The sequence below is a fragment of the Mytilus galloprovincialis genome, chromosome 9 (assembly GCF_965363235.1).
Source record: "Mytilus galloprovincialis chromosome 9, xbMytGall1.hap1.1, whole genome shotgun sequence".
In the NCBI taxonomy this organism is placed as follows: Eukaryota; Metazoa; Mollusca; class Bivalvia; order Mytilida; family Mytilidae; genus Mytilus; species Mytilus galloprovincialis.
The window spans coordinates 53,212,367-53,237,472 of record NC_134846.1 but is presented as its reverse complement, the minus strand read 5'-3'; the positions used below and the strand labels follow the sequence as shown (position 1 = coordinate 53,237,472).

Here is a 25,106-nt window from a genome sequence, read left to right as displayed (position 1 = left end):
ATTACACAATGAGATTAAAAAACCTAAAATAACACACTTAGAAATCGAAATTACACACTGAGATTTTAAAATTACACACTGGGATTAAAAAAAAAAATGAAAAACACACACTGAGAAATTAAAATTACACACTGAGATTTTAAAAAGACACACTGATATTAAATAAATTGAAAAACACACACTGAGAATTGTCAATTACACACTGAGATTAAATAAATTGAAAAGCACACACTGAGAATTGTTTATTACACACTGAGATTTCAAAAATACTCATTGAGATTAATATGCAAATTACTAATGAATATTCATGCGATGAATAATTCAACAGATTAATATCATGGTCTCTAGAACTCTTGTCATTATAATGAAACTCGGTTCCTTCAACCAATGTTCATAATAAATTTCAAGACTTAAAATTGTTTTTTGCTAACTCATATTCATAAGTTATTTGCCAATATAATTCAGATTAATATTATTGCTAACGGTGTATATGTTACAGGCATTTTCTAAATTTAGGCATTTTGTAAAATGACTGAAAATTTTAGGCATTTTCTAAAATGCCTGGATGATTCAGGCATTTTACAAATTGACTATTTTTTTCAGGCATTTTATAAAATGCCTGAAAAAATTGTAAGGCATTTTACAAAATGCCTAAAAGACTAAAACTGAAAGGAATGTACTCAATATCAAATAAATAATCCACATGTCTTTCAGTTCTTTGATAATATTGGCCGTAAATTCACGTCCGTTATCCGACTGCAGGATATGTTGGGCACCAAAAAGTAAAACTATATCCAGTAGCTGATAGGCGACTTCTGAGGTGTGCTTTGATGTAAGTGCTCGCAATATAGCAAACTTGGTCAGATGATCTTGATAATGCATGATAAATCTGAAATCACCATCTCTCATAGACTGCATGTCTACTAGATCAACCTGAGCTCTACTGTTGAAGTCCTTACTTATCAACGGCTTAACAACTAGACCTTTACTGGCAATTTTAATTTTTTAGAGTTGACATTCTTCGCACATTTTTTTAAACAAATTCAGAGCATGCCTTGTCACATTCGCGTACTTCTTGTTGACCTCTTTCAACATTTTATCTCTTCCACCATGTCCAGTGTTCAAATGTACTCTCATTATAATGCTGTATATTTCCTCTGCATATGCATAAAAAAGGATAGGATCTGTCAATGACTACCGCTTTTTAATCAATTTTTCTACATCCCCACAGTGTAACACATCAAATCTGCAATTTCAAAGTATATGAATTTGTTAATTTGTAACTTTTCAATGGTGGCCTTATTAGCTTAAAAAATAATTTAGTAGCAGAAAAAAAGAAAGAAAAACAAAGAGTCTCAATGTTTTGTTAATGAATTGGTGCATGCTAAATTTCAAGTGGCAAATATTTAATTCATATGCAATAGGCCTATAAGGCAACTTAATGAGAGTTGTCTCATTGGCAATCATACCACATCTTCTTATTTATAATTAATGTTATTAGAAGTTGTCAACTCAATTTTCATATGTGATCATGTACTTTTTCATTTGACTATTTGTTAAAATGAGTGCATCATATTTTTGTTTTCAATATTTTGCAAGATGAGCAATTCATAGGAGCCTACAGATTTTCTTATTAACGCTTGTTATGAAAACTTTGAAAATAAGTTACAACTCAACAGAAGAAATGCACCTACCTTTGCATATGATAATAATCCGACGAATGTCCTTTTAATCCAATCTTAATTTTGTTCAAAATAGTTTCATATTTTTTTCTGTTCCATATAATACTTTTCTGATTAGAATCAGAATTTTCAATTAATTGGTTTGTAAATCTTTGTTCTGGTGTAAGAACAACATACCCTTCTGCCATGATGAAAAGAAGATCATTAATGAAATACAGAGTGAGTACTTACTCAACGTTTTTGCTCTATGGAGTTTCTAGTTATAGACACTAAAACTAGTAAAACATAAAAACTTAACCTGCAGGCTAGATTTATAAAGAATAATCTTAAATTTATTTTAATCAAAACTTTTTTGTAGGTTTACAATATATTTCTATAATACACTATAATCTAATTCATGTATTGCATATTTACACAATTTGCCTGAAACAGACCAGGCATTTTGTGTAATTTTCATTAAAAATTTCAGGCATTTTACAAAATGACTAGGGTTTTTTAGGCATTTTACAAAATGCCTGTCAACTTTAGGCATTTTAGAAAATGCCTAAAAATTCAGTCATTTTACAAAATGCCTAAATTTAGAAAATGCCTGTAACATATACATATCGGGATTGTTTGCTTAAAACTGTTTAAGCATAGGTCCTTTTTCAAAAGTCTTTCAACTGTTATCCTGATTTCGCAAGGTAATCTTTTATATTTTTGTTGTTACGTTTATATGTTATAATAGACACTTGGGTGAACATGTCATTGCATTGTTTGTCTTTTTGTAGATTGTTCCGATGATTTCTTATAATTTTAATAAAGTTTTCAACATTTGGTTATATCAGAGACATATAATACATGTCTCTGGTTATATTTTGTAATGAGAGTAAGTGAGTATTTTTCTTGTTCTCTTAGTCTTTAACGTTGTATTGCTTATGTATTTTATAAAACATTTGTCACCAGATTGAAGAACTAACGAGTTATGTCCCCTAGTTGTTTAAGCTTGTAATAGATTAAGATTACGTATGCAAATTAGATATGGGCGCATAAAAAGTGCGCACAAATCTCAGTGTGTAATTTCAAATTCTCAGTGTGTGTTTTTCAGTTTATTTCATCTCAGTGTGTCTTTTTGAAATCTCAGTGTGTAATTTTCAATTCCCAGTGTGTAATTTTCAATTCTCAGTGTGTGTTTTTCATTTTTTGTAATCTCAGTGCGTCTTTATGAAATCTCAGTGTGTAATTTCTTATTCTCAGTGTGTGTTTCTAGGTTTTTTAATCTCAGTGTGTTTTTTTTTTAAATTCTCAGTGTGTAAAATTTTTGAAAAATGTTTTAAACATAGTTTTGACGAGAACGGATTGCCATAATCTAGGACCCTATTTAAACAATTCACCATGCATGATACTTTTTAATGAGACCTGTTTAAACTACCGTAAATACTTCAAACAAAATATTTTTTTTACTTCAGTTTCAATTTCGAAAAAGTGGATCATACTCTATCAAAGTTTCTTGATGATCGCTGTGTAAAGTTTTTCCTCCCTCAGCTCACTACTGATGACCTCTATTTTCGGCTGCCTGACTCAAACAGGAAGTTGTATAAATGACTGTTTTTCCCGGTTTGGACTAAATAGCGATAAGGGCCGAGTTCACTTGAAACTCTCGAGTTAACTTTACTTACTCGGGTTTCAACAATACGATTTTACTTGAACCACTCGAGTTAACCCCGCGTACCCTGGTTCCAACCCTCACTGAGCCAGGGTTAAACTCGAGTAACTCTTGAATGACGTCAAAACAATGAGAATATTTTATTTTTTATGCTTGGTCAGGGCCTTACCCTAGAGTTGTTCCGAATATCAACTCTGGTGCGTTCACGTGATAATCTATTAACTCTGAAGTCGATTGTAGAGTTTCAAGTGAATTCGGCCAAGCTTGTGTATACAAAATGACTGCCACGAAATAGCAAAATATTACAGAAAGTGGCGTTAAATCACTAATCAATCAATCAATCACTATTTATCTCCTAACTTCTTAATTTGATAACATAAACATGTTCATGACTTTCTTCTAAAATCACATTTTCGTTGAACAAGGTCAGAATATTTTCATTAGTCATTACTTTGATGGTTGTTTTATGTGCTGTCTTCATTGCTTTAAACATTTCATTTTGGAAACTTCAGAAATCTTAATGATGAATAATATATTTTAGTAACTTACTTGAGATACAACAGTGTTTGAGTTTCCAGATGGATTATTATAAGAATTCTCAGGTACCACCCTGTTACTGCTATTTGTCATAAGTATTGATGTCACACTGGAATCTTGCTACAACCAATGACAAAAATATTTTATATAATAAGCAATTTGGAGGACAACTTACTTGCCAAAATTTAACAGCTAGAAAAAGGATGCAAACACAATAATAAAATCAAGTGCAAGTTTTTTTTACTTTTTTATTTTGACCTTTTTGTATCTTTTAGACCTGTTGAGTTGTGTATGATTGATACACCTTATTCCTTTTCCCTCCGTAAGGAACAATATATATATAATGTCTTAGAAAGAGTGAAATCTTATAACGAGTATTTTAGTGATCACTGCTACAACTGAGAAAAAATACCAGTGGGAAACTGGCCTCCCTGGTTAGTTTCACACTAGTAGAACTATTAAGTAATAATGCAACTGGCCCGTATGTAAAAAGCTTTTTGATCTTGTAGTGAAACAATTAAATTCTTATATACAGAGGAATAAAATAACACATTTGTTTGAAATGCATTACTATTGTGATTACAATAACAATTATTTGACTTATGCCCACATTTAAGCCACTAACTAAGCCACACCAGCTAGCAACGTAAATAGTGTATCTAAGACTAAAATATCAAGTGCACATCCAACATCCAATGGATTTAGTGTAAAGGCGTCACCAACAGTCAGAGAAAAAACATGACCTTGTGCAATGCCAAAAAAACACAGGTATCGATAGATTGAAAAACTATGAAAGTACATGTGTGTAATATTTAGTATGGTTTTAATTTACTGATAACAAAATCAATATTAATTCCATTAAAAACATTATTCTAAGAAATAATAACAGTGTTGAATTATTAACCTTTTAGAATACGTTTATTGAAAGGATTGATAGGTTGACCCGGATCGTATCTAAATTTTAAAGCTAAGTTAACAACATCACGTAAATTTCAGGATGTGCTATTCCGTTTGCAATAAGTTTCTATAGGTAAAGCCAAACTTGCAAACCGAATCTTGATATCTATGGAAGAATTAAGTAAAGGTTTTCAATAATTTATGATAACGAAATCCCTGACTTAATAATTTACCAGTATAACATAGATGAAGCCCATAGAAATCCAAAACTTCATTATAATATGATTGTGACAAGCAACGAGATTTCAAGACTTATGGGAGAAGTTGGTCTAAAATGGGCTTATCTCATATTTATCATGTACATTTTAAAAGAAAATACCCGATCGAGTTATTATGATAGATATGTTGAAATAATAGTGTGATGTATCGACATATCCAGAATGGACTCAAACTTTTTGTCAATTAACACATTAATTCAGCAAGTACAGACATATTTTATTGGCATTAAATAATTTATAATAGCCGATTTGAAAACAAATTGCAAATGTAATAATGTACTCTTTGGCAGTCATACCACTTAATTTAAACACACAGCTCTTTTCATAAAAAATGAAATTAAAGTGTTACATTGAAATAATTCAAAATAATGTATATTATTTTCATCCTAGCGTCACTGATGAGGATTTGAAGACTATACATGCGTCTGCTCTGGTATCTATAATGAGTTTTTTTCTCAATGTCATCATGTGGTAGCTTATTTTTTTTTCTATTTTTCTTTAAAACGTAGCAGTTTGTTTGTTAAATAATGCATGTTTCAACCATTCGAAACCTGCAAAGCATAACAGTTTTCCTAAATGACATCTAAAATAAACATCAAATACGACTGTTTGTATTACCTTTTGTTCAAATTAAATTATTTCAACTAGGAAACCATATAGAGCAGATAGTTTTGAATTTTAAACACATTGAAAACGTGTGTACTTACTAGGATAATTATCATATAACCAACGTAATGTGGTATATATTTTCACATATACTTCGAAACAACTAAACACCATTTATTTAGATCTAGAACCAATTGAAAGAACTATATGAAAGCAATTAAATGTTTGTTATATTATAGTTTATTTCTGCGTGTGTTACATTTTAATGTTGTGTTTCTGTTGTGTCGTAGTTCTCTTATATTTGATGCGTTCCCCTCAGTTTTAGTTTGTAACTCGGAGTAGTTTTTTCTCTATCGATTTATGAATTTCGAACAGCGGTATACTACTGTGACCTTTATTGATTATATTTTAAATTTTCAATTTTAACATATCTTACGACATTGTCGGATTTTTATGATAAATGTCTAATATTGTTTCATATCGTTTCGTTTCGTCTCGACATTTGACTGCACATCACGTTTGTAGCAGTTTAGTGTTTCTGCTATTCCGTTTTGTTTCCTCTACCTGTAGTTATTGTTTTAGTTAAATCGAGTTATGGCTATTGGACAGCGGTAAACTACTGTAGCCTTTATTTATAATTATAACTCACGACATATATCGACTTACATTTATAACCGAAAGGAATAGATAAATTGATTTGCGAGTCTTATGATTGTCTAAGTCCGCTTTTGATAAAAATGGAGAAAGGCATATTGTTTTGAATTCATGTGCAATGATATATCTCCTATAGCAACTACATTCTATTTTTGTGTACTAAAATTGAGAATGGAAATGGGGAATGTGTCAAAGAGACAACAACCCGACCATAGAGAAGACAACAGCAGAAGGTCACCAAAAGGTCTTCAATGCAGCGAGTTGTGTTTCTAGACGAACATCGGAAATTCATAGATTTTTGTATTTTCACTAATTTAATACGAATAGTCCATGACCAGGGATTCCCATAGGAAGTGACTTCTGGTCATACTGATCAAACTCAAAATTGGAATTTTAAGCATAACAGAATTTTGAATATTACAGACTTTATAAATCCGAAGAATATCTCTAATACTTATATTAGAAAGGATTTCCATATACCATTTTATTTTGTATTGTATTGTATTGTAGTGTAGTGTAGTGTACTCTCCACAAAAAGGGAACACTTTATTTATTTAAGAGACTTGGGTTTTTTTCAAATCCAAGAAAACAAAAAGTTGCTTTTCAACAAGATACATACGAATTCAACATAATTTTTCCTATCTCAAGCAAATGTCTATGATATTTGGATTGGCGCTTTTAAACTTACACAATATTATAACACACGATAAAATACACGTTGCTCTGTAAATAAATTTCGAGGTAGTCTTAAAGACAATTGCATTCGTATGAAAATACCTTACACGTTTACGTAGTCGTTAAGTGAGTGTATATCGGGAGACAGTCAGTATTCGATAACTATTATAGTTCTTCCTGAATGGAGTTTCATTTTACAACAGAATATTTTGGTAATTTGTTTAGTTTTGTAATTCGATTGTTTTCGTTTGTTGAAGTATATAACATTTGTTTTCGTTTATTGTTTTGTACATACTTCAGACCGTTAGTTTTTTTTTCTATTTGAATTGTTTTGACATTGTTTGGCCTTTTATTATAAATTGATATGTCGTGTGAGTTCTAATTGCCTGTTGAAAGTTTTGTGATAACCTATAGTTACAAACTTCTAGTTGATAGATGTCTAAATAGCCATCATACTATATCTTCTAAAAGTTTCAACTGTGATTAGTTCCATTCGTTTAATGTTAAAGCGCGGTATTGTTTTGTGTCCGAGTCAGAAAATAACATTTTTATTTAGTTTTTAATTCATTTTTTCAAAAGTTTATACTATTAGGCGTGGGATTCTGAATATTTGTTTTCCTGGAATTTGGTATCAGATTTTTTTAAGAAACCAAAATGTCTTCCCTCTCCCTTGAAGATTTGAAAAAAAAAGCTTCATAAATAATTAAACAGAAAAGAAAGACACCGTTTTTATCATGAAGACCAAAGAAGTTGTTTAATAGATAGGATGTCATCGGAGATATAAAATATATAGGTAATAAACGTCCGAGTTGCAATTAAAAAAGAATGGCGATACCATGACTATTTCATTAAGATTGACATTTTAAAAAAGTTTATGCATTTATCATTTATATATGTAGCAGCAGTCAAACTCCCCCAAAACTGAAAGAAACACAAAAGAAAACAAATTGAAAACAAAAACCCGCCTCTTCATGATTTTATTATTTGAAGCCCAGTAAAAATAATAAACTCATCATAGATACCAGGATTGAAATTTTATATAATTTCACCAATCGTGCGTTTCGTCTACAAAAGACATACCATTGACACTCGAATAAAAAAGAAAGCCAAATGGCCAAATAAAGTAGGAAGCTGATGAAAAGCATTGAGAACAAACAAAATCTTAAAGTTTTGCCAAATACAGCTAAGGTATTCAATTCCTGAGGTAGAAAAGCCTTATTATTCAAAAGATTCAAAGTGTTGTAATGATATATCAATTGAATAAAAATCAATCATTTACAATTTAATGACTGTTTTTATATGGTTCCTTTAATTTGGTCGAGATTCTATTGGATGATGCTCAATTGTCACTTCTAAGTATTTGTGAAAAAAGGGATTAACAGTTTACTTATTTTTTGCTGGAACTGAACTATAAAGTCTATAAAGGTGTAAAGAATAATTCTCATATTATCGTTTGCAGGTAAAGTATACAAATAAAGGCAACAGTAGTATTACGCTGTTTTAAAGTCACAAATCGATTAAGAGAAAACAAATCGGGGTTACAAACTAAAACTTAGATAAACACATAAACTATAAGAGGAAAACAAGGAAACGACAGCAACACTGAAGTGCAACAAAAAACCAAAATTGCCCCCCCCCCAAAAAAAAAATCAAAATTCTCTGCTCTATAGATTTTCATAAGTATAATCTAAAATCTAACATAATATATAATCATGTACCGTATCATAAATATTTATGATAACAACTACTTATCAATTGAATTACGCTTCGCTTGTTGTGTAATGCAGATGCATCATAAATAAGTTAACAGGCAAATTAAAAAACAATGATTCTAAAAGCTTTCTTTGACTATTTTATACTATAACGTCATTACAAGTTTAAATTACATTTTCTGAAAGAGATCTAAGAACTGTTTGCATAGTATTAAATTTTGTTCATTTGAAATGTGCATTCAAATACACTGTAGGAGATTACTAAGCAGAAACGAAATACAATTTTTTTGTACTCTACGAAAATGTACCTTTGATAATTAAAAGTCGACATCGAATAGTCTCATTATGTTGATATTCAAAAAGACTTCAGTATGCGCTTAAACAAGTATGCTAAAGGCTAATTTTAGACAAGAAATCTCATAAACCTGGGAATATCGTGACTAGTGACATATTTGCCTTTCGTTGGAACGTTTTGTACTAAATTACAAAATCCTTCACATATGCAGATAGTATATTTACTACATGGTAAATGTTCAACAAATACCTGGTACTGGAAAGAGCATTTAGACAAGAATAATCGGTAACATATATAATTCAGGTTTCAGCATTCGGTTCAGGGAATAAAAATTCTAAGCTGGGAATGTCACATCATATACCCCGTCTAAGACCCGAATAACATATAATATCAGCATAATTTGTGTCTAAGTCCCAATTTGTTTTTTTTTGGACAATTTGTGCCTCAGGTTTTGCCATGACTGGCAAACAAAACCGTTTGCATATCCTTGGTTAGTACTCTCGTTTCTGTCATTCCTCAGTCATTTATACCTAGCTATGCTTTATGGGTTTTGGCCATTTATAAAGGCCGTAGTTTGAACTGTAGTTAACTTATGTATCTTTTGGAGGAAATTGTTTCATTGGCAATTATACCACTTATTATAATCTGCGACAAAGGTGTGCTGTTTCCGGTGGAGGCTGTGACGTCAACAATGTATTAATTTAACAGTTTGTGGTTAGGTCAGTTACATGGAGAACCACTAGTGGTAGGTTAGTGATATTTGGAACTCATTTGTATTAGTATTGGCACATCCGATTTCCATTGAGATGTTTTGGCCTTAACCACTTAGTCATTTTCTATTTACTTTGAAAATTTTGCTTAGTTAACATGAACTAGTTTGTGATTAGGTCAGTTCATAAAGATTCGATAGTGGTAGGTCAATTTTATTTAGTATGCAGTTATAATAGTAATGGAGCATCTGACTTATCTTGCTCAAACATCATCAGTCATGGCCTGTTGATTGTGAATATTTTGCATGTACTAGTAACACATGTAACTGTTTGGGATTACATCAGTTACGGATGAAACACTTAAGTGATTGGCAATTGGTGTGGAGTTGCATTAACCGTTATTTGAAAGTCTCTATTCCATATATTTTATATAGGTTATTTTAAAGGGAACCACCAATGATTAGTGAATAGTATTTGTAATGAAGTTTTATCAGCATTAGCATCACTCATTTCCATTGAGGGAATACAGGGACAGACACATAAAAAAATGTGCCGGGGTTTAACATGCTTTTGAGAAATCGAAACTAACCCAACCCTACCACATAAACCTGGGACATAGATGTAACAACATAAAATAAAAACAAACTATAAATACAGTAAAATCTGTTGCATTGGCTTAGTATATGAAATATTGACATAAGTGGTTTATGAATGTAACAAATGACAATAAGTGATAGAGATCTAGGGTATCTTGATTGGAGGTCCTTGGCAAACCAACACGAAAATGTTGTCACGGTCAAAAGTCAAGGTCGTTTTTTTTCAAAATTTTGCCCTTTGTATGTGTGTACAGCTTGTCTTATACTTAAGAAGATACATATAACAGAACTGATGCTAAATGTTTTGGTTGTTTTGTTTCGGGAGTTTCTCGCTGCATTGAAGACATATTGGTGACCTTCTGCTGTTGTCTGTTCTATGGTGGGGTTGTTGTCTCTTTGATACATTCCCCATTTCCATTCTGAATTTTATACATATTTTAAATTAAAATAAATAACCTTTTAATGACACCGTAAGTGACATTATTTAAACCGAAAGTAGCAAATTAACTCTTTTACTTGAAAGAAAAGTATAAGGAACAATTGATTTATGGAATCACTTGAATGTTTGCTATGTTTAGAAACTACAAAAGACATTGTCTTAACCGGGAGTAACAAAGTATCTCCCACATTTATTGTCTAAAGTAAATAGAATCCTAAATTTCTTACGTAAGTATGAGGAAATTTATAATGGACGCTGATAATAACTTTTAGTAAATCAAAAGTAGATTCTTATCAATAACTCGTATAGCAACAACCTCACATTAACTTCACTTTGACGTTAAGCACGTTATTGCGTCAATGCCGTGAAATACGACAGAGCAATTTGATAAATAGCTCTTTTATGAAATCTAAATAGTTCAGCTTTATGAAATTTGTATCCATAGATTAGGCAGATATTACTGTTTCCAAAAATATAAAAAAATATTCTTTAACTTTTCATATAGTTTCAAATAATGATACAAATATTGCCAAAACGTCAAAAATATGCGTGTCAGACGTAACAAATTATTCGCAAAATAACTTCTGCGGGAATTTTTGTGGTCTAAAAAAGAGTTTAAAATCTGCGAAAATTCGCATGAATGATAAACGTCATATATAAGTTATGAAGTCATTGCTGTTTTTTGTATTGATGGAACGGTCAAAGCTGATTTTTTCAAAAATGAATAATCCTCGCCATGGTCAGGTTTCGGAAAATGGTAAGTTATCAAAAGTTACCGCTTTTTAAAATATCAGAAGATATAAAATTTAGTTTTCATAAATTATTCCTACAAAAGTGCTTAGATAGACCATTTCAAATCCGGAATTTTACAGCACTCGCACCACAAATAAAAACGCATTGGCTTCGGGAAAATGTCTTGCAAGATTGTCCAATGTTGAATTTCGACGCTTTTTACCAAAACACTGTCAGTTTCAACGTCATTATATTAAATATTAAATTTGTAGCATACAAAATAGTGTTTTTACGTAATTGTGCTTTCCCCCCACAATACGATAAGATACTTTTTGATAAGCTGTGAAGTCGAAATAACTTCGTTTTTTAACCAATCAAATGTCTTGCAAGTTTGTCCACTGAACAATTTTTTTACGTTTTGAACGTTTGCGATTCGGGACGCTATACATATATGTGTTTTCAAATTATTTTTAAAAGTTTGTTCTTTGTTTTGGTGTTAAACAACGCTACATGTATACGCGACATTTGTTGTATTTTATTGACTTGTCATCATAGGTAGGAGAAGCCGGACATCAGGCGAACTTAAGTTAAAATATTTGCAATAACTGTCGATTAGGATCGGAGTCGAACAAATCTCGCCACGAGCGTATCTTAAAATCGCCGCAGGCTTTTTATCACTTTATATGAACTCATTATGCCAATCACCCTCCCTGGCCATCGAAATTGAAAGCAGTTCGTATTACCATATGATATATGAACGATATTTCATTGTTTTTAAATAACAAGTACGGTTCGATTTCATGTTTTCAGATCAGAGGACAAAACAAAATAACAAAATTTCAAATTTCGAAAATAGATAGAATCATAGAAACCACGATAAAAACTGTAATATATAATAGTAGTTATAATCAAATAGAAAATGAATAATTATCTTAAATGGAAAGAGGTAATTTGTCAATAAATAGGTAAAATATTTCAGATGACTGGGGTTGTTCATTTAACCAAGATTCTAAAGTTGTGAAAGGGCTATATTACTAGATGATAAAAGATCAACCGTTTATTTTCAAACTTGTGAAGCGTAGAACATTTAGCGATTTGCTATTCATCTGCAATACGGTTCATTTGTGCTGAAATTGAAGGAGGCAGTAAAATTGTACCTGAGGAGTTACATCTCGATATTATACAAAGCTTGTAAACATATTAGATGAATATAATTATTTTTCACGCAATCATTCTCTTTCTTGATTTAATTACTCCGTTGTAAACAATAGAAAATTAAAATTAAAATCTTTTAACTTATCATCACACACACCCCTCCATCCCCCCCGAACAAACCCCCCCCCAAAAACAGCAACATTTAAAAAAAGATAAAAGATAAAAGCACAAAACATAAATACTATGTTATTTAAGCAACATGAATTGCTTCCTCCCTTCCCTCTTTTCTTAAATTTAAAAGGGTGACCAACGCAATATATAATATACTATAGGCACTATTTTCTCAACCAAATACCTATTTTGTATTGTTTATTTTTGCTTGCGTAACTACCATTAGGACATATTTCATACATATTCAAAACTGAAGTATCTATATCGATAAAAAATGATTACAAACAAAACGAACAAAGTAAAACGTCAAATTTTGACGTTACCAATTGGGACGCAATATCGTGCGTAACGTCTTTGTGTTCATATTAAGAAGTGAGGTAGTTAACCTGGGTTCGTCCCACATTAACTCCTCCTCAAATGAGGGGTAATTTTAAACCAGGGCGAGAGCGAATTAAGATGTTTTATGCATACTGGCCCTGTAGATATGATTTAAGCATGCATATTGTCAATACATAAAAAAATAAAACAGGAAGCCAGCTTCGTTGAGCTAAAAAGTAAGAGAACGATACTAGTATATAGCGACTACGAAACTCAACTTGCTTTGACTAAACAACATGTCATCAACTGACAAGTATTATACACCACTGGGTCGATGCCACAGCTGGCGGATGCTTCGTACCGGAGGGTATCACAAGCCAAGTAGTCAGCACTTCGATGTTGACATGAATATCAATTAAAGGGTCACTTTTATAAATTTACTGTTTGCAAAAGTATGCATATATGAGTTATTTGAAATACTAAAGTTTTTCTTATCCCAGGCATTAATAACCTTACCCGTATTTGACAAAATTGTTTTGGAATTTTAGGTCATTAATGCCCTTCAACTTTGTACTTGTTTGGCTTTCTAACTTTTTTTATCCGAGCGTCACTAATAAGTCTTATGTAGACGAAAAATGCGTCTGGCGTAATGAATTATAATTATGATACCTGCGATAATAGCTTGATACATTACCATTGTTGGTGATTGTGATATTCCGAAGCCCACCCATTGATCGTCAGTTGACGATAATTTGGCTTTAATTGTAAAATCTACACCTAAACCTTCACTCGAAGTCTTCCACGTCAGTAAGAAGGAGCAACTTCCATCACAGTCTCCCCAGCATCCATGTGTATTACCACACTTATCGTCTTTAGGAAAACCCTGCATGAAATCAGACAAACGAAATTTAGCAATAACCATGTGTCCAAAAGAATGACAATTGTATGACGTACTGTTGCATTAAAAGTATATTTGATGTAAAAGGTGATTATCTAAATAATTAATCGAAAACTTCATTGAAAGTATATTTATTTTATGAGTTATAGTTGATATTCAATCGAAACATTCCGAACAATTATATAACAAAAGATCGTTTATTATATATATAAAACATTTTTTTTATCATGGCAAATTCTCAACCGAAGTAATAAACGATTATAGGTTATCATGGTTTGAATTTTACCCCCCCCTAAAAAAAAAACCAACCCCAACAAATAATAAAAAACCCAGAAAAACATGAAACTGGAATAGTCATCACCATAGATACGAACATTCTTCTTACACGTTTGATAAAATATTTAATGGAGATACAAAAAAGACAAATAAGACTTTAACTAAACTTTTCTTAAATTGTAAACAGATAAACAGTTGTGATGTGTTGCCCCAAACATTTATTGTTTGATTCATCTTGATTTCTGCTTTCGAACGATTGAATACAGAATCTTAAAGTCAAAATTTCTAGATCGAAAGTATAGACGACAATATTTATGGAAAACCTCAAGAAAACGTGAAAGCGTTTGATAATATTTATTTTGTTAACTTTGTTTTTGTCTAAACGATAAACAAACCAACTCAGTCATCATTTCTTCATATTGACTTTTTACTACTTAAAATATTGTACAAATCTTTTCAATCTTTCGGGGACTTAAAAATATTACATATCTAATATTCTTTTAAAACACTTTTTTTTATTGCTGAAAGTTTAAACAATAAAGCATTTTTGATAACCACGATTCTTACAAAAGGCAAAGTATGTTGACAATATACTTACATTAACAAGATTAATAGTAATAAGCAAACATGATATACATATCAAATGGACACCATAATTCATTTTGATTGCTGGCATAATTACTTCTATCTGAAACAAACAAGGTTTCACTAAATAATTAGTTGCCACTAGTTTATAAATAATCGGTCAGATCGGTTAGAACTATTTTTAAATCGAAAATGAAGAAACGGAATACAACAAAATCAAAGCCAAAATAAATATTTTTATTCTAACAACACCTAAAATTTCGACCCTTTTGGTTGATGCAATCGTATGGTGTTCTTGATAGTTGTAATAAATTATTAATCATAAGTTCGCATATATGTTTTGCGTTTATGGTCGTTTTACGGATGAGGCGAAGAAGTCGAGTGTAGAAGTTATTAAAAAGACACTAAGGCATTTTAGTAAAAATTAAAATCACAAAAATACTGAATTCAAAGGAAAATCAATTCGGAAAGTCCATAATCACATGGCAAAATCAAATAACAAAACGCATCAAAAACGAATGGACAAGAACTGTCATATTCCTGACTTGGTACAGGCATTTTCAAATGTAGAAAATGATGGACTGAACCTGGTTTTATAGCTAGCTAAACCTCTCACTTGTATGACAGTCGTATCACATTTCTTTATATTGTCACCGATGCGTGAACAAAACAAACAGACACAATAGTTAAAAATGTCAGAAATAGGGGTACTGCAGTCAACACCAATGTACAAGGCAAAGAGTGGTGTGTAGTACATTTGTAGGGTTCAGCGAGAGAAAGACAAAAATAAACAGATTGTTCAAAATCGTACGTGTCTAATTGCTAAAATGTTAACGAATCTTGTGTAGCATGATCGCTTTTAATGTCCAGTTACAGTAAAGGAGTTATGTCCCATATTTTGGTAAAGTTTCATATAACATTGGCTTGTTGAACTATGAACTATAAATCGAGAAAATAATGCATTTTTTTCTTTAAACATCTTAAGCATTACCGGTTGAAATCTTTCTAAATAGATAAATAAAGTATACATAAAAAAAACCTAAAATCTATGAAAAGCGTTTATAATGGACAAGGTATGATAAGGGCTATTTTTGGCACTTTCCAAATAAGTTTATATTAATATAAATGATGGTCGAAGTGTAGACACTTGAAAAAAGAATGATTTTATTGTATTCCGGTGAAAGGAATGTTGCCTAGCAACGGTTTTTATTAAGAATGAAAATTATCACATATTAACTGCTTTATCAGTATACATATTTGCAAATAAATATTTGCAAATAATTGAGATTATAAAATTTTTATATTTTCAATAATCTTGTTTAATTCAATCAAATATTCGTGTGGGTGCGTGGGCGTTGCAGCCTGTAGGTCAATGCCATATTTGTCATGGCCATAGCGGCGCTCGCAGCATGAATCAGAATTTTGGAATTTCCGTATCAGCTAGAATAGAATTTTGGAATTCCCGTATCGGGCACTTGTTAATATGCTGTCGACAAGAAAGCAAGTGTTACGCACATAAGTTAAAACATCCAGAAAAAAGAAGATGCCTAACAAAAGAAATGCAGTAGGATCGCCATCAAGGGCCATGGGGAAGAAAAGAAGAACGACCAGCAGGACAGGAGGAAAGAAAGTGCAGCCCGAAGAAATTGCCCAAAAGAAAGACGGAGCTGGCCGGAGAAGATCTGCCAAGAAAACAAAAGAGGTCGGACATGTGGTTGCAGAAGTACCTGAGGAAACTACTGATATCTCATCGGAGGAGGATGCACGGGCATTCCCCTCTTTAAGGCACGAAATTGCAAATAATTCCATTGATTTCACTCCGTCACAAGTATCTAGCGTTCATGACACAGTGGGGGAACACGTGTCTTTTAAAATTAAAGAAAAAAATTGGGAGGGAAAATTTATAGAGCTTCATTCTCTTTTGAGAACGCAAAAAGAAATGGAAGAGGTTGACGAGGGCGATTTGAAATTAAAAAGGGGGAAAATTTGCATTGAAAAAAGATCGTCGGGGGTTTATTTGTCAATAAATGAATGGACTTCAGCATTCATGATTTTTATGAGTGTCTACATTGAGAAATACAGCAGGATATAAAGTACTAAATGGTGGCCCCATTGCCGGCAATGCTATTTTTAGCAATTATCTCCTTAAAAGGCGCTTTTAATAAACTAATTATGGAAAAACTGCTGTTGTCTAATTGAAGCTCGATATCTATTTGCGATTTTACCGCACTCAAATATATATGGTCCCATGGCTTTTCTTGGTGAATTTTAGGGTTTTTCACGATACCTGACGATTTCGCAGAAAAATTTCCCTAACTTTGAGCAACATAAAAACAATATTTCCGGCCCTTCATACTATACATTTAAGAACAAATTTGTGCTTGCATGAAACTTCATTCATAATACTTTCCAGAAGAAAAATATATAAAAGATATAACAACCAATCACAGAGAGCCATCTATTTTTATCTCTATGTCATGTTCCCTTCATAAAATGGCTGCGCCCATGTAATTTTATTTGGTACATTGTAACCTATACGGTAATAAACAATTTTTGAAATTTGATTTTTTTTGCCGCATTAGTTACTTGAACATTGCTTGACTTCATTCTACTATGCAAAATATCTCATTGAAAGCTGTATAATACACAGGAATTAATTTCTGGAGCCTACCCCTGTTTAAAAATTGGTAAAAAATTACACTGATTTTTATAGACATTACGGTACTGCTTGTTGCAGGTGTAATATTTTGTCTCTTTGTTAGTATTGCCTTTTCGAAGTAATCATGTGCTTCTGATATTGATCAACAGAAAATTTAATTTGAGTGACGCTGTGCCGAAAACCAAATTAAAAATTCGGACCAGTTCAATATGAAATAAATTCACTATTTTGAAACGGACTATAGCTTTATAAATCGGATACATGTGCACACTTTAGCTTCTTTTCGTAAAAAAACAGCTTCTAGTGGTTTATATTAGCTATACAAGTAGTCTGGTAAATGTTTTGAATGATGCGAAATCGTTTAGAGTATGCATATACCCTTGGAGCCGTTTTTACCAAAAAAGGGGGAGGGTTAAATCCGAAGATTTCTGTGTCATGTGATGAGACAAGATCTAACAAGTATCGCCAAAAGTTAGGCCTATATATGGCTATCAAGCCTGTAAGACAAATTTTGGATAAAAACAGAAAAGACACATCAAGGCGATGTAATCCTGTACTTACCCGTATTTTGAATGCAAATAAGAAACAGACTATAGCATGAAAACGGAATTATTCACACATATCACAACACAAGTAAAGCGTTTTTGATGTCTAAATCTTTCTTTAAACACAATTTTTGACATATTTTGAGACCATTATAGGATATAAAGTACTAAATGGTGGCCCCATTGCCGGCAATGCTATTTTTAGCAATTATCTCCTTAAAAGGCGCTTTTAATAAACTAATTATGGAAAAACTGCTGTTGTCTAATTGAAGCTCGATATCTATTTGCGATTTTACCGCACTCAAATATATATGGTCCCATGGCTTTTCTTGGTGAATTTTAGGGTTTTTCACGATACCTGACGATTTCGCAGAAAAATTTCCCTAACTTTGAGCAACATAAAAACAATATTTCCGGCCCTTCATACTATACATTTAAGAACAAATTTGTGCTTGCATGAAACTTCATTCATAATACTTTCCAGAAGAAAAATATATAAAAGATATAACAACCAATCACAGAGAGCCATCTATTTTTATCTCTATGTCATGTTCCCTTCATAAAATGGCTGCGCCCATGTAATTTTATTTGGTACATTGTAACCAGCACACGGGCACAGGAATTGTTAAAATATATGCGCGATATAAGATTAGCGGCAACTAGGTCAGAAAACTGGGCTATCTATGACGAGCAATTTAGGCTAAAAATAGAAAAGAATCCTAATTTATCTTGGGGAAATATACACGGTGAATATTGGTTATTACACATCACATCTCCCACAGTACATAACAGTGTGTCAGTGCAATCACAAGGTTACAGAACAGATACACAAAATCGTGGTAATTATAACTCAAATGCAGCTACACTTTCAAACAAGAGAACACATCAAAAATCACAGGTAACTAGTGGAAGTGTAAATATGTCATGTAAATACTATAATAATGGTAATGACTGTCCCTACTTCCCTCGTTGTAGGTTTAAACACATATGTGAAATATGCAGTGGGAAACACAGAAAGGCCCAATGTAATAACCGGGCCCAAGGAAGAAATAACAAAAAGTATTAATTTCTATTCATTGGGAAATACTCCTATAAAAGTATCAGTCTTGGAAAATTATTTAGAATTCTGCCCACTTAACAATGTAGCACATGAAATTATATCTGGTTTCAAATACGGTTTTTCATTAAAATATTTTGGCTCTAGGGAACCAAGGGAGAGTTCCAATTTAAAAAGTGCATTACAGCTACCCAAAATTTTTAAAGAAAAATTAATGAAAGAAGTTAAACTTGGTCGCATAGCTGTTCCTTTCAGATACCCACCTTTTCCCACACTTCATGTATCACCAATGGGGCTAGTGCCAAAAAATGATGGGGATTTCAGACTTATTCAACATTTATCCTATCCTGAGAATAATTCAATAAACGATTTTATTGATAAAGATCATTGTTCAGTGCAGTACAGTTCAGTGGACGAAGCAGCATGCTTGATTAATAGACACAAAACATTTGCCCGATTAAGTCAGTGTGACGTAAAAGCGGCTTTTCGTTTGTTGCCAATTGCCCCGCACGATTTTGACTTGTTGGGGATAAAATTTCAGGGTGAATATTATCTTAATAAAATGCTCCCTATGGGGGCCTCAATAAGTTGTGCCCTGTGGGAGAAATTTGCAAAAGCTTTGCATTGGATAATACAGCTAAAAAGCGGAAATGATGATATCCTAAAGTTGGCAATACTTTGAAGTTATTCCAAGAGGTATGCAACACAATAGGTATTCCTCTTGCTAGTGACAAGACTACTTTGCCGACTACATTACTTATGTTTTTGGGTATAGAATTTGATACACAGAATTTAATCATGCGACTTCCAAATGAAAAACTTGTCAAACTCTCACAAAAAATCAGAGATACCTTGGACAGTTCTAAAATAACTCTTAAAGATATGCAATCCCTTCTTGGGCTCCTGAATTTTGCTTGTAAGGTAGTTGCTCCAGGCCGCACCTTCTGTCGCAGACTCATAAATTCAACAATCGGGGTAAGAAAATCGTATTACAAAATTCGAGTAAACAAGCAGATGAAAGCAGATTTAGAAGTTTGGTTAGACTTTTTAAAACAATACAATGGTGTAACTGTAATAACAGGCAATGTATGGGTTTCAAATAAAAAATTAGAGTTATTCACTGATAGTGCAGGGGGGTCTAAAGGCGGGTATGGGATCTATTTTGCAGGTCAGTGGGCCCAAGGCATATGGCCAAAACATTGGGTTGAGACTGGAATCACCAGAGATATGACATTGTTAGAGTTGTTTCCAGTTGTAGCTGCTCTTATGTCCTGGGAATCCTATTTTGTTAACAAAAAAGTTATTTTTCATGTTGATAATCAGGCGGTTGTTCAAATCATTAATATGAAAACTAGCAAATCAAGTAGAGTTATGACTTTAGTAAGACAGATGGTTTTAATGAACTTAAAAAATAATACATTAGTTAAGGCAATTTATATCCCTTCAAAACAAAACCAAATTGCTGATTGTCTTTCTCGTTCTCAGTGGTGGAAGTTCAGAAGCCTAGCTCCAGAAGCAGACCAGTGGCCTAACAAAATTCCAACACAGATCTGGAACATTTAAGTCAGGTGGCTGATTATATCGTCAATCAAGGTGTGTCCAAAAATACACAAAGATCATACAATTTGGCTCTGTCAAAACTTTGTACTTTTAGATCATCTTATAAATTGAAACAGGATTGGCCGGTGCCAGTCAATGATTTGTCAAATTTTATAGCTTTTTTGTCAGTACAGGGTCTTTCGGGGGGAACCATATCATCTTATATATCAGGAGTTTCATACCATCATAAAATTCAAGGGATACAGGATACTACAACATTCTTTATAATTGGAAAGGCATTAGAAGGAATAAAAAGAATTCAAGGGGGAAAACGTAATGACATTAGAGCACCAATTACAGTGCAATTGTTATCAGATATGATTAGTTGTTTAGATAAAGTATGTAAGAATAAATATGAAGCTTTTTTATTTTCAGCAGTTTTTTCTGTTGCCTTCTTTGGTTTGCTAAGAGTAGGGGAAATCACTACTTCATAATCCGAGTCTGTTATAAATGGCTCCAACTTAACAATTTCTGATATTTTAGTTAGGAGAAGTTCAGAAGCCTAGCTCCAGAAGCAGACCAGTGGCCTAACAAAATTCCAACACAGATCTGGAACATTTAAGTCAGGTGGCTGATTATATCGTCAATCAAGGTGTGTCCAAAAATACACAAAAATCATACAATTTGGCTCTATCAAAACTTTGTACTTTTATATCATCTTATAAATTGAAACAGGATTGGCCGGTGCCAGTCAATGATTTGTCAAATTTTATAGCTTTTTTATCAGTACAGGGTCTTTCAGGGGAACCATATCATCTTATATATCAGGAGTTTTTTCTGTTGCCTTCTTTGGTTTGCTAAGAGTAGGGGAAATCACTACTTCATAATCCAAGTCTGTTATAATTGGCTCCAACTTAACAATTTTTGATATTTTAGTTAGGAGAAAAGTCCTGGAGCTAAGAGTAAGGTGGTCAAAAACTGACCAAAAGGGAAAGTCTGTTACTTTGTTGATAGCTGAGAACGGAAAAAACTACTGTCCGGTACGACTCATTAACGAATATTTAAAGGTACGACCTACCTGTAACAATACAGATTTGTTTATCCATTATATTGGTATGCCTTTAACTAGATACCAATTCAGTAGTATACTGGAAAAAGCTTTACATTTTCTTCATATTAGTAAAGGCCATTTTAGGTCACATAGTTTTAGAATTGGGGGAGCCACGGAACTAGCCAGGCAGGGGGTCTCAGAGGAGGTAATTATGAGATTAGGCAGATGGAAATCGCATGCTTATTCTCGCTATATTAGGTTACAATTTTTCTAGTTTCAAAAAGCTAACAAGCTAAAGGTTTTCACAGGTCCCAAGATTTTATGGATTGTTGGAAGTTCCCTTGTTCATTGGGCCAACGTAGAGGCGAAGAAATATGGTAGGAACAACCTGGGAATGGGGTCAAAAGGTGTAACAACATACTGGATTGGGCAACCTGGTTTACAGATTAAAGATTTGGACTCCCTACTGGACGCAAAAAGAAAAACTTTACCTTCTCCTCATTTTATAATAATTCACTGTGGAGCTAATGATTTGACAGATTTAGAATTGACAGGGAAGGGTTTAATGGAAAATGTAAAATGTTCTATCCTACGTTACAAGGCTTTATTTAAAAATGTTATTATAATATGTTCTTCAATGCTACAGCGCAGATACTGGCATTTTGCCCCCTTGAATGCGGGTGCAATAATCGAACAGAAGAGAACAAGAGTGAATTCAGTGGTCAAAAACTTTGTAATAGAAAACAGGGGGAAAGCTATATTACATGAGAACATTAGGGCAAGTGAAGTGTCTTTATACAGAACAGATGGAACTCATCTGTCACAAACTGGATATCAGGTTTTCTTAAATAATATACAAGGGGGGGGGGGGGTTGAGTCTTTCCTACGCACAACAAAATCAACTTTTCCAATGATTCAATAATGAAAATTTTGTGGAGGTGAGAACCCCAGTCAGATTTGGTAGCTGACTGGGGCTCTCATGTGGCGGTCCTTGGAGACTGGTAGTGATTTGGGGATTATTTCACTCGGCCCTTGCTCTGGGCCTGACAAGTTCTACAATTTTCAGGTTTGGAAAATGTGGTTAGTGGTAACGGTGGGGTCTACAGATGGGTAACTCTTGGACCTCCTCCACCTCATCTTATAGAAGGGAGGCCTACACCTGCTAACAGGTGGGGCAATAATAACTGGAGCATTGGTAATACGAGTGTTTTCCCCGGTCACTCCCCATGGTAGGTGGTGGTGTAACCGTGTTTAACTACCACGGGTTTTATGACACTATGTCAACATAGGTCAGCTGATAGCCATTGTGTATAGGTAATCAATAGTCACCCTGGCGCCTCAACAAAATATTATAAAATACTCTGTAGCCAAAGTAATGCCACAAAGTAAAAATGTATATTCTAGTCATGAAAATGTAAATACAAGTTGGAGTAATAAAATGTATGTTTAATTCAAAGGATTGTTTTTGTATTAGTTGTAAAAGTTATAAATGAAAAACAGAGGATGGAACCTCTACACAAATGAGTATAATATACAGAAAGTCTGTATAATGTTAATTTTGGTATTTGTGAATTACTGTAAAACAACAGAAAAAGAGAGACAACTCTAGATGAATTTTTAATCACTTTGTGATTAAAGGTAGGACTTCAACATAGTTTAGAAATACGTCAACAACTCTTGATCGTTGTTCTTCATCTCATTATTATTCGTTTAGTATTGACATAGGGTCTTCTTCTATGAGTATTGCAATTAATTGAGATTATAAAATTTTTATATTTTCAATACTCTGGTTTAATTCAATCAAATATTCGTGTGGGTGCGTGGGCGTTGCAACCTGTAGCTCAATGCCATATTTGGAATGGCCATAGCGGCGCTCGCAGCATGAATCAGAATTTTGGAATTCCCGTATCAGCTAGAATAGAATTTTGGAATTCCCGTATCGGGCACTTGTTAATTTGCTGTCGACAAGAAAGCAAGTGTTACGCAAATAAGTTAAAATATACAAACCCGCCCACCCTCCCTATGAGGATAGTTGCTGCTGTTTTTGTTTTATATTTTCAGGCACTGGTTTGCTGTATTTGATTACAATATTATGTTTACCAGTATACAAGCCGGACCTTCATAGTATTGGACCTATACAGGACTATTTGGAATAACATTGCGTTTCTATGATTTGGACATTTCCATCATTAAGCACGTTATTAACATATGGACTATTGTGATTTTAGCATCAAGATTAATTCTAGTTTTAAGTAATTAACAATTTTAACAATTGGAAAGAAAACAAGACATTTTAAAGAAATTAATTATCTTCTACTATCCTTAGGCGCAGAGTCAAATTTGAATGGGGGGAGGTCCAGGGAGACTGGTAGTGATTGGGGGATTATTTCACTCGGCCCTTGCTCTGGGCCTGACAAGTTCTACAATTTGCAGGTTTGGAAAATGTGGTTAGTGGTAACGGTGGGGTCTACAGATGGGTAACTCTGGGACCTCCTCCACCTCATCTTATAGAGGGGAGGCCTACACCTGCTAACAGGTGGGGCACTAATAACTGGAGCATTGGTAATACGAGTGTTTTCCCCGGTCACTCCCCATGGTAGGTGGTGGTGTAACCGTGTTTAACTACCACGGGTTTTATGACACTATGTCAACATAGGTCAGCTGAAGCCAAAGTAATGCCACAGGGTAAAAATGTATATTCAAGTCATGAAAATGTAAATACAAGTTGGAGTAATAAAATGTATGTTTAATTCAAAGGATTGTTTTTGTATTAGTTGTAAAAGTTATAAATGAAAAACAGAGGATGAAACCTCTACACAAATGAGTATAATATACAGAAAGTCTGTATAATGTTAATTTTGGTATTTGTGAATTACTGTAAAACAACAGATAAAGAGAGACAACTCTAGATGAATTTTTAATCACTTTGTGATTAAAGGTAGGACTTCAACATAGTTTAGAAATACGTCAACAACTCTTGATCGTTGTTCTTCATCTCATTGTTATTCGTTTAGTATTGACATAGGGTTTTCTTCTATGAGTATTGCAATTAAATATTTGCAAATAAATATTTGAAAATAATATTGATTGTCTAAGAAGAACTCGAAGTCACAAATGAAAATTCCCTTTGAGTTTGTTCACTATATGCTTAAAAACAACCTTACATGGGCCTTTCTCTGATGCTTATCGTACCTTGTCCTTTGTCTTAAAAACTCCAATTTGATATCCAACGATGTTTCTTTAAAATAACTATGCTGTTAATATAGAAATTTACGTTTGAATGCTGTGGGATAATAATATTGTCCCCGACTTCTTTTTAGGTAGTAGAAAGTTGTGTTATTTATAGATAACAAAAAATACAAAAACAAACTTCGAATAAGCGTCACGGTATCTC

General features: G+C 33.0%; 2 protein-coding genes across 4 annotated transcripts in view; one reads left to right on the top strand and one right to left on the bottom strand.

The window, feature by feature from the left end:
• The window catches only part of LOC143045284 (uncharacterized), a 33,190-nt gene that overhangs the window by 6,119 nt on the left and 1,965 nt on the right, over nt 1-25,106 (bottom strand). For 2 of the 3 annotated variants that reach the window (XR_012968922.1, XM_076217666.1), the window contains exons 2-4: nt 14,875-14,964; nt 13,797-13,985; nt 3,877-3,984 (exon numbers count right to left, since the gene is read on the bottom strand). Coding sequence is in view for 1 of the 3 variants with exons in the window: in XM_076217666.1 (XP_076073781.1) it covers nt 3,877-3,984; nt 13,797-13,985; nt 14,875-14,952 (375 nt within the window). In the remaining 2 variants the exon portion in view is untranslated. The remainder of the gene's footprint in view (nt 1-3,876; nt 3,985-13,796; nt 13,986-14,874; nt 14,965-25,106) is intronic. The other variant, XR_012968923.1, reaches the window with a different exon arrangement.
• LOC143046807 (uncharacterized) lies at nt 15,554-24,443 on the top strand. The gene is made up of 4 exons (XM_076219871.1): nt 15,554-15,588; nt 16,395-16,629; nt 20,691-21,152; nt 21,555-24,443. The coding sequence occupies exons 1-4, from the start codon at nt 15,554-15,556 to the stop codon at nt 21,984-21,986; spliced, it is 1,164 nt and encodes a 387-aa protein (XP_076075986.1). The 3' UTR covers nt 21,987-24,443.